Source organism: Pavona decussata, unplaced genomic scaffold, assembly GCF_977016875.1.
Source record: "Pavona decussata unplaced genomic scaffold, jaPavDecu1.1 SCAFFOLD_128, whole genome shotgun sequence".
Taxonomy (NCBI): domain Eukaryota; kingdom Metazoa; phylum Cnidaria; class Anthozoa; order Scleractinia; family Agariciidae; genus Pavona; species Pavona decussata.
Genome location: NW_028145542.1, coordinates 1210694 through 1230524, shown reverse-complemented (window position 1 = coordinate 1230524; position 19831 = coordinate 1210694). Strand labels below are relative to the sequence as shown.

Sequence of the window (19831 nt, the reverse complement as noted above, 5' to 3'; positions counted from 1 at the left end):
AGCGTGAAAACAGAGTGAGTGCCAAATGTATAGATAATTTACGCATGGGGCTGGGCAGATATCTTGACGCAACTCGTACTAAAAATACTGTAAGAGACTAATGTCACTTGAAGCCTCGGTAATTAATACCATACCGTAATTCTTATCTACTTTCTTTTCTTTTTCCTTTTTTTTTTTTATTTTAAAAAATCGATGTAAGCTTGTATTGTACTGGTTATCCCATACCATGAAATCCCGGTTTTAAGTCCCCCTCCCCTGCTACTAAATCGCCTCAATTTTTGGGCCATCTATTTGTAAACGAAAATTTTATTCCGTGATAAACCCCTACCACTCTTCCACTTATAGTCCCATCTTTGATCTTTATATAAACACGTAACACCCCTTCCCCCCTTGCCCCTAAAAAAGCCGTTGACATTTCCTTTTTACGTATCCCCACCCGTAACCGGAATTTTACGGTATTATGGTCTGTGCCTCATTACAAGAGCCTGTGAAGTTTTCCTAGACTCAACCTATTGTTGACTTTTTTGGTTTTCCTTGTTTTATCTGATTGGTGAGTATCACAGGTCTCGCAGAGGTAAACCCATAAATGGTTGGATTGCTCAGTAGCTCAACAACAGTAACTCAAGTAGCTCTACAAACATGTAATCTAACCACACTTACACCCCAGGGGAGGGGGGGAGGGGGGGGGGACTCTCACATAAAACTGAAGGGACAAGCCGTCAAAAATGTTGAACAGAATGTTCTAAATTGTACCAGACTCTCTTGGCATAGGTGTGGCCCCAATGTAGTTTCCTTAAGGGTTACCAAAACAAAATATTGAAATAATCAAGCAGTTCCTCATTGCACAGAACAGAAAAGCTTTCCTTTGAGGTTTTGAAAGCAGAGATTCAGATTTCCACCGCAATGGTACAAAACTGCACATTTTCAACCTCTGTCAGGGACAAGCATTTTTACATCGCCCTAAAATTGACCTCCCATTTCCCCTTGGGGTGTAGAGCAATAATAACTAACTGTTCACATGGAGTTAACGTTTGGCAACAACAACAACAAGCAAGAGAGGATCAAAAGTATGAATTCTCCATACATGTTCCGATACATACCCAGCTGTTCACTATTTATGACTTTTGTTTAGGTCAACCATACAACCAGAGTTTTTTTGTTTTTTGTTTACGTACACATAATTTTTTTAAAAATTAATTTTTATGATTCTTGATGACTGACCTAAAAATAAACCAAGGGGAATCGTCATCATTCCAATAAGTCATGTAAGACCATTAGAGGATTAACCCCACACATATACTTGATCCTCTCTTATGGCAACCAAAACTATATCCACCATAACTGTAGCTGGTAATTCTAGTTGTCATAGCAGTTTCCATGTCCACAAATATAACGCTTGTAATATGAAAACTCTACAAATAGTATCTTCATTTAACATAAAGTTTGAAGATACTTAAGCATAATATAAACAAGGCTGTTTTCACGCAAAAAAATGAGTTGTTCATTACATAATTAGGGACCGATCGTTTATTACGTCCTAGGGGGTTAAACGAGCTCTTTTGGGGGGATGGGGGGGGGGGGAATTTTGTACCTTGTACGAAAAGTGAGGGGGGTAAAATTTTAAGGGTACCAACTAAATGTATTTCGCAATCATTCTTCTCATCAATCCTAGAGTTGGTAAAATCGACTAGATACTTCTCCATATCGCTACTATTCTTCAGAGCGACAAAGCTCTTGCACGTAATAGGTTGATTAATGACATAGACAGGCAAACCGTGTATTTCATCAAGCAGTTTATCTCTGAAGGCTTGTTTCTCTGGGCAAAAAAACTGAACAAAAGACGAATAGAGATGGTAGGCTTCTTCAAAATCTATATAATTATCCACATCCTTGATCCACATCCATACATCAAATGCTCCTGTACTGCTCTCAAACCCCGAGCTGCTTTGACCTTCTGTGTACCTTCTTTTGACGACCGTGAAGAATAAACTCCAGCAATAGCAAAACATCATTCTAAGGTACGTTCCCTTACTTGAATTTCGCCTAACTTCTGATTGTTTCTCTTGCCAGTTCAGATTCAGAGAGCTAGCGACTTCCACATGTAACCAAGCGTTGTCACCAGGGGCCCGTTTCTCAAAAGACCCGGTAACTTACCGGGCCCGATAAGTAATTTTGGTGACAAATGTTTCTTAACAGAAGTCAATTTTTGTCAGCTTTGAAAACTAAATTTTAAAATCATGATATTCTATGAAAACATTGGCCAAGTACCATGTCTGTAATTGTTCTGTAATCGGCGAAAAACGGGCCCAGTAAGTTACCGGGCTTTCGAGAAACAGGCCCCAGGAATTTCTCAACAATTCAACCGCCAGGCCAACCTTAGGTGGGGGGTAAAACTTTTGTTTGAAAGATTTTTTTGGGGGTAAAGTTTTCATACACTCGATTTTTTAGAAATAATGTATGGGGCTGTGCGGAAATATTTCCCGAATTGCTTAGATATTGTTTCTGATAAAATATTGGAGTTGAAAATTTTATGTTTCATCAAGATCCTTCCTTCGAAAATAAAAAACCGAAATCTACACGTCAAAATACGGGGAAAGAGTTCTGCGGTATAGATTGCGGTTAAATTTTTATTTTCGTTTTTATTTATATATTTAATTATTTATTTATTTATTTATTTATTTATTTATTTGCGTGTGTGTGTGTGTTTGGCTGTGTATGATAAATTGATTAATATAAAACGTAAAACAACGGAAATGAGCATGATCGAACCACAACACATTCCTCATAACCAGATAAATCCTCGACAAGTGACGTAAATCGTTTCAAAAGTAAACAGAGGCGGTTCTTTACTAACGTCTTTTTCCTGCGAGGCGCTGTGAAAGCTTGAAACATGTCAAGTTTAATTCGATTGAGTTGTATACATCTCCCGTAATGGCGGACGACTCGTGTGGAATGGAAACCAGGTTACGTAAATAAACAAACCTCTTTAATGCAAATGTATTACAAATCTTTTGTTCACTCGCGAACGATAAAAGTCCACGAGCTGCTATGTTGCATCAACGGCTATGCGATGAGAATCGAAGGAAAAAAGTTTGAATTCGAAGATACCATCGTTTGGGTTTTTGTGATGCATTCTTCGGTTGAATGGTTACAAAAAGGCTGTATTTGCAAATTGGCGCCCAAAAAAGGCGCGCTTTTTCAGTTTAATGTATTTCTGTGAGTCATTATGCATAAATCGTATCTCGCATAATTATGTCATTCCGCAATTCTTATTTTGCATAATTATGCCATTCCGCACGTCTTTCCACATTCCATTCCGCAAACTCATTCCTTCTTTTACCCTCACCGGTTGCATCTATATACCTAGCTATCTGCACCTCTTTGCCGCAAGAACAAATCGCTCGCCAAAATGTTCCTAATAAATCCCTGGAATAAAACTCGGGCAGATAGGCAAGCTCGCAAACTGGCTCGCTGACGAGCGGCGAATACCCGCTCTTTTCCCAACAATCAATTCTGTTTCGCTAATATCGTCGCATTTTGATAAGTGACAGCTCGCCAAATGCGCCGATATATTTGAGTTGCTTTCAAAAAGCAAAACAAAGCTCTCCCGCTTGCCTCTGCTGGATCCACAATGAGTCTGTAATTTTTCTTGCAGGGGACAACTGGATGGAACAGCAGACATTTTTAAGTAATGCCGACCTCTCTGGGTTTTTTTGACGAAATATTCAAATTAAAACACCTCTGGCATGGGTTTTAATTCAATAAGACTGAAATGAACAACGGAGTCTTGATACGTTGATAAATAAACACTGCGTCACAAAACGCAAAGAAACCAGTTCACATACTGTAAGAAGGAGAAAGGAACTTTTCCCCAGCTAATTATTTGTCTTGGAAAGAATTTTAAAACTTCTAATTTTATTCATACATACAAGAAAGGTAACGCTTTAGATGGAGCGTAGAATGAATATTGAATATATACTTTGAAATGAATAGCTGTCAGCCACGCAAACCAAACACTGCAAAAGCACATCGTGGAAAAGAAAAATAGCTCAAGAGGTTTCATTTAAAATACCAATAAAGGTATAGATCTTCTCTAAAATATGGCTAAATGACCAGAAATATTTACCTAGTGGTTATTATTGTATTTCTAAAAGAGTTCGGTTCAGAAATATGTCTATCGGTCTGACGGCTTATTGTTTAGTTTCGATTGAAACGCGTGAATATTCAGAGAGAAATCACAGAGCGCTGTACGGCACGCAGCGTTAAGTGCCCACAAATTTTATTCCATAAATTAGTAGATTGGTGTTGGTGTTATTGATTTAAAATAGACTTGACCCTAAGTCAGGTTCCACTTTTGTGAAAATAGTGCTTTTACTACATGTGTGTCACGTTTAATGCATTTTGAAGTTTAGGAGGAGGTACTTTGAAAAAAATGTAACTCAGTTAAAATTTCACAGACAACCAAAGTAAAACATTTAAATATTATTAACAATGGAACTTTAATGTGTAAAATAGTCATGCTGTTTGAGCAAGGAATGACCTTTTGGTAGCACCAGCAATGTATAATAAATTATAGAGTCGCCAAAGGTTACAAATTGGGTAGTTTTGAGGTCACCTTGTAAACCATCTCGCCAACAACGAAAAAAATGGCATTGATCTCAGTTAACGTGATATTTGTTTATGGGATATAATGATTGATGTTAATATAAAAAATCAGCGAAATCGAGGAAAAGACGAAATTTGCCTTATCCATTCTAACGCGGACAGCCTCTTAAATGCGCTGCTATTATTGGACCAAGGGTGAAGTGCAATAATAGCATGTTAAATCACTGCTAAAAGAGGGACTAATATCAACAACTAAGAAGGTTAATCACACTTACAGAAATCCCAACCGTGATTGGTGTGAAAATATTTCTCCTGGTAGGTGTTCAATTTTATTTTTGTCAAGGTACCTGTAAATGAAAGGGAAATTTAATTTGTTTAAATTAATATTTAATGAGAATAAGATGGGATTAGGTTAGTTATTTCAATTCATAAGAGGGGTGGAGCACTTTATTTTTGAAACTATTATACACCGAGACTAGAACAAATTCCGACTTTTTTTTTGTCGGCTGAGCAAGAGAAAAAAATTGAAAAATAAGGCATCAATGTCCCCCTAAGTTAATGAAACCAGACAATCTGACAACCAGCTCACCATTTAAAGGTGTTATACTATCACAGCCAATCAAAATAACATGTTTTTGAGTGTGATAATAGACTGCAAGCAGTCTCTTTTCCTAACTTCTGTAGCGCGCGATTGATCGAACGAACGAGGAGGCCGCGACCCGAGAGAAACGCGGGCGTAATTTTGCCGGCGCTTTTGCTCACGTGATCTGAGGGGAAAAGGAGGACTGCTCGCAGTCTAGTGTGATAACCGACGGAACAATACTCTATTATTATATAAATACCAATGAAATGCACGGTGAGCTTCTGGCGAAAACATATCTTCACACGTGAAAAGGCCACCGTTGTTATGGTTACATTATAAATCGCGCCTTTTGCAATGAATTAGATTTGGTATATATGTTGCATGTGTTCGAGTACGTTTCATTAAGCTTCTCTTGGTAAGGGATGCCCGTCATATCATTTCGTTTCCCGTATGTTTTTTTTTGGTCATAGCAGTTCGAGTTCTTTGTTCGAAGTTTCAGTTTTCGATGAAGCTCCTGATTCATTTTGAGGCATTTCGACATTAAATCCACTTTACTAAACATAGTATTGTGCTTTATATACCTATGAGCTCAAATAGCTACCTGCTTTGCTTGCTAGTTACTACATGTTATTTTTTCTTTTTAGTCTGCTAATAAGTCTGACTCCCTTTGGTTCTCCTGAAGTCTTCTTAACTAAACAGCTAACTTTGGATAAAACAAATCAAAACTTCATGTACACAATAATTGCAGAATTCTGTGAATCCAAAGAGCTATTTTCACGATGGCGTAGACCTGGGAAGGATTATGGCCGTGTAAACTTAGATCCTGAATAACGCCATGGGACTTGGTAATTTTTTTTAGAAATTTACCTGGGAATAGTTCGATGTGGTGGTTAATGTTCATTTATCTTGATTTTACCATGGCGACCAAGTTTTTATCGGGTTTTTTTTTTCAGAGAATGGGACGTCAGATTTTGTTAAATGAAGAAAAATTACATTACTATACATTATGTCAACAAGGAAGGCAGTAAAGACTTGAAACGAAAATATATTTTTTTAAATCGTCACTCTTACTCCACACGGAGTTAACGAACGCTTTTTATTCGACTTATTTAAGTCTATTTTTTTACGTTACCATACTTCTATCAGTTGCATAGCTCCATAGCTGATATATAAACCATATACAACCCATAGACGAAGGACTAATGCTTGAAACGTCACTAATCGAATCTCCTCACAATGGCCAAATGACCTTATCAACTCTGTTAATTAAACCAAACATCAGTGATTTTACGCTTGTGTTCCAGAATGTTGCCTGCTTTGGAAACGAACGGGCAATTAATTTTTTGCATTCTGCGCGCGCATTTTATTAACACGAAAATCAAAACAGAACAAAAATTGATCTTCGTAACCCGCACTCTTGATCCTCATGAAATCAACGAACGCTTCGCTAACCATTCGATTAATCTGTTCTTCTTAATAATAATAACTTCTTGATAATAATAATAATTCTTTTTCACGTTATAATGCAGGCGCGTAGGAGGGGGGGTTCGAAAGGTTCGAACGAACCCCCTTTGAAGATCAATAATGGCGGAAGAAAAACTTTTAAATAAAGTTCATGTGGTCGAAATACATCAACCAAAGAAAAATAGAGATATAAATCCGTTTTTTAGGCCTTATGTCTTATCCTCAGTAAAAATAAAAAATTGTCAAGAACCCTTGGAGATTCAAAATTTTAATGACGTTTCATTTTTTGGTAAAACAGCTTCTCCCCGAAAAAGCCATAGAAAAGCATTCTTTACGATACGTTTTGTTCTCTGAATGCGGCATTGCTCTTAAAGGAGATTCACTTCAAATTAATAGTTCAAGCCTTGTTGAGTCACTCGCAATTACGTACAAGTTCGCATGAGAATTCCCACCACAAAAGCGAGGAGGAGGTCGAAGAACTACATAAGGTGTACTATGGGAGAGAGTAGGCAGTCAGCCCTGGCTAAAATGCCTATATGATTGCCTGTCAATCTTGACAAGATAGTCAATTTGTTCGAAAGCCTAAACCCGAGAATGATGTAGTTTACCAGCTTGTTGTATGACAAGAGAGGGTGAATATCTTCATCCTCTCTTGTGTATTACTATCAGCAGATCGAATAGCTATCAGAACTTGACAGGGCGCGGAATGTACATTGAACTTTGTTGTTTAAGTTGAAAAAATTATGCCGTCGAAATGATGTATATAGCTTAAAAAGCTGCTGTAAAACAAAGTTCTGATTTGTCTAAAATGGGTCTCAAAATGCAGGAAATGAGGTTTCTGGGAACCTAGATTTCCAAAACATTTCCGGGGGAACATGCTCCCGGACCCCCCTAGTGAGAGCGCCTCCGCCGTTCAGCAAAATTTGGGGCTAAACGAACACCCCTATCGAAACCTTAGCTACGCGCCTGTAATGTCATCATCAATAGCGAAACCCACAGCTCCTTGACTCGCTCTTTGGAAGGGCCGCATACGAAACATCAACTCATCGCTCGTTTCCAGGCTACCACAAAAGGAAAAATTACATCTATTCTAGCCACGTAGGAGTGCGAATTAGTATTAGTAGATCTCCTGCTTATTTTATCATGAAAATATAATAATTCCCATTTTAAATGTAAATATCTAAAACCTGAGACCTTACCTTTTCCATTGGGCTTAATATAGTTTTACCAAAGGCTCGAAAAACTTCGAGCGTCCTGGTCACTTGACCGATGACATCACCGCGGTAATAATGATATGAAAGGTACTTCAGATAAACATCTATACATCACATCACACCATGCCATAGCAAAAGGAATCAGCTGCACGCTAGTGTTGAAAAAGGCTAAAATACAGTGCCACACAGGCAAAATGCTTAGGAAATATCCAAAGAACAAATACAAACTCTACTGATATTATTCATTACACCCACTTTCTAGCAAAGTTTGATTGTTAAGTTTTCTGTCGAGATATTCTGATTGCCCTCAGTAATTAAAGAAATCATATCAGCTCAGTTACTTCCTTTATTTTTATTTTCATAATTCATATTTCTTAAGGCAATCATTCAAATTCCAGGTTTTTGAATCGTAATTTTTCATTTTTATTTTTTTTGTTCATACTAGTGTTTCTTTATTGGTTTCGATTACTTTTTGTTCTTTTCATTTCCAGAAATGGAAGATGGCGGATCCAAGATGGCCACCTTTTGGCAATCATGTCTTATTACGACGTGATATGACGTCATTACGTTCAGTTATGGACCTCAAAGGAGACATCTGTGGACGTAATATCTATCGTCGAAGTCTCACGGTATTAGCTTTTATACTCCCAAAGTTATAGAGGGGGTGGAACATCCCCCCCCCCCCCCCGACCCAAGAAGACAAAAAAAAAAAGCCCGGTCTAGATAAGATCAAACAAATTGTGTATGCACTTCTTTGTATTTCTTTTAGTTGAATAGGTGTACAAATCATATGAAAGCTAGTCTGTTTGTTCCTTTTTTGGATTAAATTTGTGACTGCTTGTAGAATTAAACCTGTATAAAGTTGTACGATAGTTGTACGATAAGATCTGTCCCAATTTCCACGATTACACGAAATAAACGCTGTTGAGTCCAAGTCAGGTTTTCGCTTATCGCTGCGTACCAGTTCGAGTTTTGATCCTGTACCTCATGAGACTTACGGCTCTTTCCCGCAAGCCAGTTGCACCGTTGAGTTTAATTCCCCCGTTGTCAATTTTCCCAAGCGTCAGAGATTCCTAAAGTTCGTAGCTGCCCAGAAAGTAAAAAAAAAAAAAAAAAAAAAAAAAAAACCTACCGTCACATTTGCACTGAAATAATTTTTAATCAAAATAAATTGGTTCTTCGTTTTCCTAACAGCTCTTGGACCAATTTTCCTACCAGCTTTTAAACGTAACATCATTTAAAAACCAAAACTGTACATTTCGGAAAAATTTACTTAATACTTCTCAAAATGACTCCAAGTCGACCAGAATTGTTCGCGGGCCCCGTTCGCTAGCATCGAGTATCTTTCCTTTTAGGTTTTTAGCAGTGAACATGGTCTTACTGAACATTTTTTTTTTGTTGTTTTTTGAAATTTCATTTTCTCCTTCTGTGTATTTCAATTCACGAAAACTTAAAAATAATCAATCCATACATCAGATACCTAATGGAATGATCTGAAATATCTGTTAACACTAGTGCGATGACATACGAATACATATGCATAAATGTTTAAATTGTTGACTCAGTTAAAGCAACGGTAAGTTTTAATTTATAAGAAAATTAGGTACCATATTTATTCCTCACCAAGTGAGTGTTATTTTTTCAAGGCGCGCGATAGCTCAGTAAGTGAACAACAAGTCGATCGCATTGTTGGGTAACCGTTGTCTTTTTTCCCGCTAATTACTTTTCGGATTTTCTTTGCTCTCAAACCAATCTTGTCCGATGTAAAGGTGTAAAATATCACCACATAATTTTCCAAAATCGATTTCTTCTCGAATCAAGTCACATATGAGTGATTTATAACAGATTAACCCTTAACATCGGGGACAGTGTAGTATAAACTATTTGAATATATTTTAAAATGCTATTGTAGCTTTTTTCGGCGGTTGTCACGAGTAAAACGAAAGAAAAAATAGGGGATAGAAATTAGTTGGTTCTTTTTACTCAATCAACGAGCTCAAAACATGCATTGACCATGTCCCGTACTATGAAAATCGTAGAGGTTGGATCTTAGAACATTTTTTAGGAGAAAAGTCACTGAATATTCCATTTCTTTGTATGGTGAGATTCACGAATGAAAGAGCGACGAAAAAGTTAAGCCCCGTCAACTCGTTATCAAGGCAATTTTAAAGACGACAAGAGCACGCTAAATTATTGATTTTAATATATCGATTTTTCTTCAATGTATCTGGGTTTTTTGTTTTGTGTGTTTGTTAGTGCTGTTGTAGTTGTTGTTTTCTTTTTCATTGATAAGTACCAGACAAAGATAATTTATAACATAGGTAGTAAATTTGTGTCATCAAATTCAATTGCGCGAGCGTGCTTCATATTCCTATTGTGCACGCTGATGACGTCAGCAAACAAATGCCTCGATCGAGAAGAAAAATTTCTCCGCGATTGACTTCTACATTTTGCATTCGAAAACGGGGATAAACGTCTACAAAAAGTTTAACTACAGATGACAAGAAGCGAACCAGCTAATGAAGAAGATTTGCCAACTTTTTCTTTGGGATTGGAGTTTTTAACTCCCGAAAAAAAACCTAAAGAAAAGGAAAAAAAGAACAAGCAATGCCCGTGTCATCGTTTCTCGAAAAACTGTTATTTTCAGACGCCAATTTCGCTTTCTCAGAGGGAAAACACACCTTTTCGAAACGATAAACTGAAGAAAAACTGTTAAGGAATACTCGACAGTTTCAACAGCGAAAATCCGATGATAAACGGTGAAGAAGTTGTACTTCAATTACAAATTGTCGTTTGATCCAGCCGACGAGCAAGCGGACATTTCACGAAGATCATTATTTAAGCCACGGATTTTCTTGGTAATGTTTGAGTACTTGCAATTACGAGAATCCAATTAAAAAGAAATTACAGGTTTGATTGTGAATTTGTACCGAAGCTTAAGTACTTTTCTAAGTAACTAATTCGTCGTATTCCTAACATTTTTTTTTTTGCGAGATTTTTGAAAACCGTGGTTTGCACGCGGGTTCGATCACTTTTACCACAATAGACTTGCAGCTCCTTCAAATCGCTTGCGCTTTTATCATATCGGATTAAAAATTGTACGCTTTTACTTCGATAATTAGAAACAATAACTATTTGAAACCAAGGGCGTATTGCTTTTTTTTTCTTTACCGTGTAAGTTGGGTATTTTCACTGAACATGGGGTTGTTTGTTACCACTTTTGCACATTAGGTGAATATTTGGAAAACCTCTGGTCAACCTAGAATCTACGGGTTACTGACTGCGCTTTGAAAATGTTATAAAACAATTGATTCATGCGTTAGTTGTGCGTTAATCGAGATATGAAGCACTTGGGAAGTTTAATAAACACTCAAGAAGCTAGAGTTGCTCTCGGCTACACCTCGAGCAACTCTTATGCATCTTTCGTGCTCTCCAAACTTCCCGCGTGCTTCATATCTCGATGAAGCACGCTGACAAATGAATCAGTTGTTAATTTATCATTCGGAAAACTCACGTTGTTTGGGCTAAGGAGATGAGCTATACAAATTGTCTGTATTATCTATCAGCTCTGAAATGTCGTTTTCGTGAGTTTTTAATTTTATTTTTATAATTTCAAAGCAAAATTTCGTGCCAATAGTATTTCAGTTCCTAATCAGAACCTCGGGCAGCTTAGCTTGAATCTACCTTTGAACTTACAACAAGTCGGGTTTCTCCAGTTTGATTAATAAACGTGATTTACATAACCTTACCTTGTTTGTTTTGCTTCGCCTCTATTTGTCACACTAAGGTTAAGTTATTTTGACTTCATTTCTTCTGATAAAGACGCCCTGTGTGGTATTTGTTTTAATATTCAATCGGATTATTTTCTCGCTGGGTAAGTGTTCTTGACATAGCTGTTCAGTAAACCTTGAAGTGTATTGACTATCGCTTGTCTTTTCGTCCGTCTTTACTTCCATCAGTTTAGTGTACTCAACTTTCTACGCTGAGGAGAGAGTCAGCTATGGCCGTTTGAAAATCAGAAAATTTCCTTGTGATCAAACCTGACCTCTCTCAAAAAAAATTTACCTTATATACATCGGTCTTAGTTTTGCATGGAAACCGCATCAAAAAACATTTAGGGACACCCGCCTAACGACTAGTTTAACCCCCTGAAATTGGGATTTAATTGAGAAAAGAAATTACTGGGGTTATGTTTAGTGAAAGGTCACTTCAAATTTTTGCCACGCTAAAAAGCAAATCCATTTTGTTTTTCAGGGTGTTAAATACCGTGTTAACAGTATTAAAAAAGGACGCCTAACATTTCGGAAAGCCAACAGCAACTCTAAAACGTCTTTGTTTAGGATTTCGTCCCTAAAACTATCGGCCATTTTATTAGATTTTTAGCTAAAGAATCCGAAAAGTTAAAACAAGCCCTGTCTTAGCTTAATTGGCGTTTTAAAAACCCAGGAAACGGCGTTTTAAAAATCTTGTTTTAATGCTCTCGTTAAGTGACCCTGAACATCGGGTTGCAAACTTTCTGCCACACACTCACAACACGTGCGTATTTTGTACATCCATATAAGAAAGTAAATTCTGATTGGTTCTTCAGGTCGTGCAAGACCTGACCAACTCAGACTATAGAGCTCATTCCGCTCCCTTATTTTCTCTTCTGATTGTATTATATTTTTCAAGTAAATTCTTTTTCACGTCACTAAATTTATGTTCTGCTATCAAAACCAGTTATAATTACGTTTCTCGATCTGTTTGTAGCTAGGAGTCAAGAACATAATTGATTTAATTATAATTTAAAGGAAAATTACCACTTTCACTTTCCCCTGTGTCGAGAGGCTTCAAAGCTAATAAAAAAAAAATCAATGCTGCCTTGGGTACCTGTTTGCCAAGGATACCAAAAGACATATCGTAGTTATTACACTTGTCAATCTAAACAGTGTTGCTCAAACATTGTATAAATAAAATGACTATATTAGATATTACAATTTTACACTGTTTCTTTGCCGAGTGAGTCTATAATGTGTTAGTTTCTCATAAAACAACAGATGTTTATTTGCAATAAGGAAATGGAATCCAAGATTGTGTCATATGTTTGATAATTTTAGATCAAATATATAATGTGATTACGAAAACGTTATCTCATATCCAGAAACACAAATGGTAGTAAAGCTAACAAGGCTGTGTTGAAGAAAATGGATGAACACAACAGAATTCTTTGCAAAATGAGGACTTTTCCAGTAGTTGCGAGAATCGTGAGTACATATCGAATGGTAAGAATTTCTTGAGCTTCTTTATTTTCTTCTTTATTTTTCTTCTTCAATCCGTTTTGCGGTACTAAATCTTGCGCTGCAGCTTTTGTCGAGCGATCTTTTTTACCCTTAAGGTTATTCCCTTAGAATGAAAGTAATATTTGATTCCAATATTTTCCTAACTTTAAAAATGGTCTTGTGGTAGCAGAAATTATATAGATAAAACAGAGTTGAGAATAAAATTACGCATAGATTTTATGAAGCATAAGCAGCAATTAAAAATAACTTTTTTGATAAGGAACTACAATGTTAATCGGCATTGACCCTAAACAATATCTTTAGTCCCCAAATGGTGGGCAAACTCGTTTTCCTGAGAATGACTCATTTTTCTGTGGTTAATTCTTTTTCTCAAAGAAAAAAAATAATAATAATAACAATAATAATAGTAATAATAATAAATAAATAGGTTAATAGCAATGAACGACATGTTTTCAACGTGCAAGCGCCAAAGTCATCCGGAGAAGGACTGTTTGCGATTACATTGGCGGACGTTTCGATAACCTAAACGAAAGTCGTTATCAGGTTCAAGCACAGCCAGAAATACTATACAACATGGCTGCCAACTAATGAGCATGCGTAAAGGGCACATACACGGATTAAAAATGGCGGCACATCATAACGAGAATGAGGGGGAAATTATAAACTATTGCATATTCTGGCCTTGTCGTCGAAAATGCAACTTTCCCCAGCTCAAAAATCGATAAAGCAGTGATCGAACAGCACTTCAATCGAAGGAAAGGTCAGGATAAAATCATTCTAGGCAGTGCCTTTTTTGACCGAAATAAACTCATAAATGAACACAATATCCTCTTAATAACCTCTTAAAGTAGTGTTGACCTTCATGCCTTCCTTCGTCTGATGAAGGAAAATAGTTTTTCCGATACATTTAATTTCCCTAGCTTCCTATTCAAAAGACGTGATGTTAAGCTACCAAAACGAATGTTTTTGTCCCCCAAAAAAACGTCCACCGAGAAGTAGGATTTTTGTGAATATCGAATTTTCTTTTTATTCTACGTTCAGTACCATTTCTACTTCATAAAAAAGGATCTTTCTTTGATGCTCGTAGATTCCTTAAGAATTCGGTGGCACTCACATCTTTTAAAACTTTAAAATACCCCACTTACACTTTTATTCGATGTGGCCGCCATTTTAAACCCGCACCTACCAACAAAACCGCTTGCCGTCTAGGATTTCTGGTTATGGTAAACTGTAGAGCTTCAGTAGATGGTATTTATGGCTTTGGTCATTGACCTGATTGTAGGCGATCGAGATGCTATTTGTCGTTTTTCAGCTAAGACGTGATGTTATTGGCTGTAAAATTACAAGAAATGATTATTCCTTTTCGATTCGTCCGTTTCGATTCGTCTATTGTAAATGAAAAGTCAGTTGGCCTATTGTAAGTAAAATTAGTCGGTTTGTATAGTGTTTGCCTGTTTTGTTGATGTTGGCAACGTGGTCTCAACTACCCACCCTCGCCCGAGTTATCCTGAGCGAGCAAGCCTTTTACTTATTGTGCAAATAGTTTTTCAACCGTCTAAGTTTGTCTTGGGTGGGCGAGACAACTCGCCCCCACCCGACACAAAATGAAAATATCTATTTGTGCTCCAGTTTCGGGTTTAGAATCGCACATTTATTTGAAGAATTTAAATTCATATCAAATATTTCTACAGTGAATCAATAAAGGAATTAAAATCAAACTAAAACATACACCGCTTTTCAAAAGATCCATTTCAGCCCCAACCTGCCGACTCAGCTCTATGGCTCCTTAAGCTGATTGGGACTCTTCGAATTCGTGTGTCCATTTTGTACATTTGGTCCATATCGACCCCAATAAAAATGTTTTCAGCCCCGCTAAAAACCTGATTTCGCCCACAGTGGAAAATATTTCATGATCGGCACCTTGGTGCGTATAGGTTCTTATCGAATTAAATCACTGTGTTTTAGGACTGACAACTTTATGATGCGGAACATCGCCAAATCGTTCTCTAAAGATGGCTGGAAGCAAACAAATGAAGTTTTCATCGCCAACGATCAAAAGAATATTAGTAAGTAGTGCATGAGACAGCATACTTTCGCATTATTTTGCAACTGAGCTGGATTTGAAGCCCACGCGCTCCTGCTAAATTAAAAATACGGGTTTTCTTTTCATTCTTTCGGGTTTTTTTTTTCGTTGTTGTTCCGTAGACTATTTTCTTGGCGGCCATTGTATAGCAGCAGTCTACAGGGACGTCAAAGAATTCATTTCTATTTTCCGGAGTTAAAAGAAAGATCACCATTCAGGAGTCTTGTCAAGGCAGAGACAGAGGAAAACTAGTAATTCCCGCTGGTCGATGGAGTCTAGATAAGAGCATACGTCACTCCCAGAGATCGTTGAGAGCGCTCTCCCTGAACGCGCATGTCAAGTCTTTTAAGTGGAACGTTTTCAACAGAAAATTCCTTAAACTGTGCAATTCTTAGTTTGATTTTCACTAGTCTTAGCGATTTTACTGATATAGAGACTGATAAGTTATAGTATCAATGCGAAGAGACAATGTTTTTGATAAAAGATTTTGCAAAAGGAAGGTGTGAATGAGATGCACCTGGAATTAAATAATTTGTATCTTAACAAATGGTTAAATTTTGTTACTCTTTTATTCTATCAAATGGAAAATATATAATTTGTTTGATAGATCGATCACATTGTCTCCTCCTCCTTGGGCTACATCGTGTACATTGTGCTAAGTGTTACAAAACGTTTAGTAAAAGATCTCATTCGTGTATCACTGACTTAAAGCTGATTTCATTAAACCTAGCTTGCGGTGTTTATCAAAACATTTGCTTGTCGTCCCATTTGGTACGCAGGGACATTCATATTCTCTTTCGCAAAGATTGCTAATTTGTAGTAACAATGCGAACAGTAAAATATTTTACAAACGGAAGGCTTAAATGAGATGCACCTGGAATTATGTAAATTATACCCTAACAAATGATAAAATTTGTGACACTTTCAGTCTACTCTCTTCCCGTTGATCATGAGGATGGATGGGCAATCGAGGCAATTCAAGCAATGTCCCACAGAAAACAAAATGGCACAAGAAAGGTGTGTAAGAGTGATTAATTCTACAAAAGTCACCAAGTTGATTGAGTGCTGTGAAAACAATTATGAACAACAGGGAAAAAAGTCTCTGATACTTACAAACTCGATACGGATAAGCCTGAAAATACATGTCCTGGTAGATGTTCAATTAGGTTGTTGCTGAGATCCCTGCAAATAAAATGAAAGTTTATTTTATAGGAGAGAGAAAATGAGAAGGGTAAGACAGGTCGTGAATATTAACGAAAAGATATTACCAGTTAGTGTGGTTATTGCAATTTAGGGGGAGGGGATGAAGCACTTTTGTAGAAACTTTGTTACTCTCTCTCTTGGTAGAATCCGACGCAGCTGAAAGCTGACATTTTAGATCTGAGTCGTAAATGACGTTCTCATAAAATACACTTCAGGACTTTGAGACACTAATTTTCATTTCACTTATTCTTCTCGGACGCCTTTAAAGACCTTTGTTGACTGCGCGGGAACAGTAAGTGGCATGAAGTTTATGAATGAATGAATGAATGAATGAATGAATGAATGAATGAATGAATGAATGAATGAATGAATGAATGAATGAATGAATGAATGAATGAATGAATGAATGAATGAATGAATGAAAGAATGAATGAATGAATGAATGATATGAATGAATGAATGAATGAATGAATGAATGAATGAATGAATGAATGAATGAATGAATGAATGAATGAATTTTCTCCCGCCATCTGCACAATATATATATTTATGAGAATAAAAGTATTAAAATAATGGAGAAACGGCCAAAAATAGAAACATTAATACTCAACAATTAATATGAAAAAAAGAAAAAAAAAAAAAAAAACAAGGATCATATATTATTGGTTTTCAAGGGAGAGATTATATAATATACGTAATAGAACATAAAATCACATACATAGACACGGAACAAAACTATATTAGTGAGGGCAACAGGGCAAAATAACTATATATACAAGGTCAAACTTAATATTGGGAAAATTAGAATTTTAAAAGAGCTATCTTAGATAATTTCTTGTACGGTTTTGTTCAAATATTTGGAGGAATGTCATTCCAGAAATACGGTCCAATAGTAGAACAACATAACTTACGGATATTAATTCGGAGTGAAGAAATCTGTAACAGTTCTGAAAAGGCATGAAGTTATTACTGGAACGAGGGATGCCGGCTGAAGTAGGGGCAACCTTGGTTCATCAGACTTGATAATAGGGTCGCGGATGAGATCCCGTGCTGGTAAATTGTTTTGTTTTGTTTTACTTTGTTTTTTTTTTTGTTCGTTTATTTGTGTTTTGGTTGTTTTTGTATCAATTTGGGATTACACAAGCCACGATTGCAACGCAGCCTCCCAGCCCAAACAAAAAGAAAAAAATCTTTCCGCCATACATAGGCAGTTACGGTTTCGCTCGTCATTTTGTTATTTTCTGCAAATAACTGGGAGATATTAAGTTGGACAGATGGCATTGTTTTACGAGATACATTGTGGCCGAGTGGAAGCGTATGTGGCTGAAAATGTTGTTGAAAGTATCAAAAACAAAGGTCGATTAGCACGTCCGAAAAGCCAACAGCAGCTCGTTCCTAGTCACCTCATAAAAAAAGATAACATATTTCAATGACAGAAATTAAATCATAAAAAGCTTTTTAAACATTGAAGGACTGTAACAATGAGGATAATATATTTTTCTTTTTATCGTTGTGTTAATTTGTCATCACGTTCACTTAAGCTTTTTGTAACTTATGCTTAATTTTTTGTTGGCGTCGCGTTACGTAATCGTTTGTTTTTTAATTTCATAAGTTCTTTAGGCATTTTTTATTCGGTTAAAATTTTTGTTAAGTTTTGTATTTCGCCTTTGTAAATCAGTTGTTGTAATCTCAGAGTTGCCGCAGTGATCTTGTAAGTAATTATATTTTCGCTTCTGAATTTTTGCTTGTTTTCTATTCAATTTGTTGAACGTTCGCTTTTTTCTTAAGTTTTTAAGTTTGAGTTTATTAATTCTGTATTTTTTTTTTTCGTTTATGATCGTTTCTCGTGAGTTGTAAAGTATTAAAAGACGAATTTGAAGCTGTACCAGGAGCGTTAATTCCCAGGACCTTGTAAACAACTTTAACAATTCAATAAATGGCTTCAACCCAGGATTTATGTCATAAGGACGTAAATTTTGATCATCCAGAGAAGGACTGTTTGCGATTACATTGGCTGACGTTTCGAAAACCTAAACAAAAGTCGTTATTAGGTTCAAGTAAATTGTGGAGCTTCAATAGATGGTATTAGCAGCTATGGTCATTGACCTGATTGAAGGCGAGATGTTATTAGTCGTTTGTCAGTTAAGACGTGTTGTTATTGGCTTTAAAGACTGCAAAAAAAATGATTGCTGTTTTTCGATTCGTCTATTGTTAGCGAAAACTCCGTTAATAATAATAATAATAATAATAATAATAATAATAATAATAATAATAATTTTATTAATTTCTATTTCGCAATTATCAATATAAATTTTTAATTGCGTATTACAACATGATCATAATACAAATATATAAAAATACAAATGTAAATGCAAATTTAAATATATAAATACTATAAAAAGGCCTGTCTAAAAAGATAAGTCTTCATAACGTTAACTTATTGTTAGTAAAATTAGTCGGTTTGTACAGTGTTTGCCTGTTTTGTTGATGTTATCAATAAGGGCCTATGGTTTCGGCTACCCACCCTAGCCAGAGTTATCCTGGACGAGCTAGTCTTTCACTTAATGTGCAAATAGTTCTTCAATCGTTTAAGCTCGTCTTGGGTACATCACCGCCCCCTCCCGGCTCAAAATAAAAATATTTATTTAAGCCCCAGTTTTGGGTTTATAATCGCACATTTCTTTACAAGAATTTAAATTCGTATTATATATTGCTACAATGATTTAATAAAGGAAATAAAATCAAACTAAAACATACACCGTTCTTTCAAAAGATCCATTTCAGCCCCAAAGTGCCGACTCAGCTCTATGGCACCTGAAGCTGATTTGGACTCTTCGAATTCGTGGGTTCGTTTTGTCAGTTTGGTCCAGATCGACCCCAATAAAAAACCGTTTCAGTCCCGCGCCGATTAGCCGATTTCGCCCTCAGTGGGAAATATTTCGTGATCGCCACATGGTGCATATAGGTTCTTATCACTAGAGCCATTCCTGTTCAAGCCTAGCTAGATCTAATGTAGAGCCGTCTCTGCTTCTATTAATGTAGCTAATTTGACATCGAACAACAGAACTATTTTGTTACAACACAATTCGTCTTTTATTAATAGAGCCATTTCAAATACTGAATTTTAATGTAAAGCACAGTGTCACCGGGGGTTTGGGGAAGGGGAGGGAACGAGTCTTCTTTGAACAAGCATTAAATTTCGTGGCAAAAAATATATTATAATTTCCATCTTCTTCTGACTTGCTGTGGGTAATTATCGTCACCGGACAGCCACGAAACTTTGTGCGATCAATCAAAGATAGCTGTAGTCGGTAGCATTTCATTAGTGTCATTATTGTTTACTTGAACCCGCTTTTTGTCCAATTGTGGCATAATAGCTTCACGGAGCTCAATCTGCGCG

The 19831-nt window shown here is 36.5% G+C and overlaps 1 protein-coding gene across 1 annotated transcript in view; it reads right to left on the bottom strand.

Annotated features, from left to right (window-relative positions):
• LOC146468855 (uncharacterized) overlaps nucleotides 1–19831 on the bottom strand; it is a 208312-nt gene that overhangs the window by 31102 nt on the left and 157379 nt on the right. The window contains exon 3 of the mRNA XM_085123888.1: nucleotides 4881–4952. Within this exon, the coding sequence (XP_084980014.1) occupies nucleotides 4881–4952 (72 nt within the window). The remainder of the gene's footprint in view (nucleotides 1–4880; nucleotides 4953–19831) is intronic.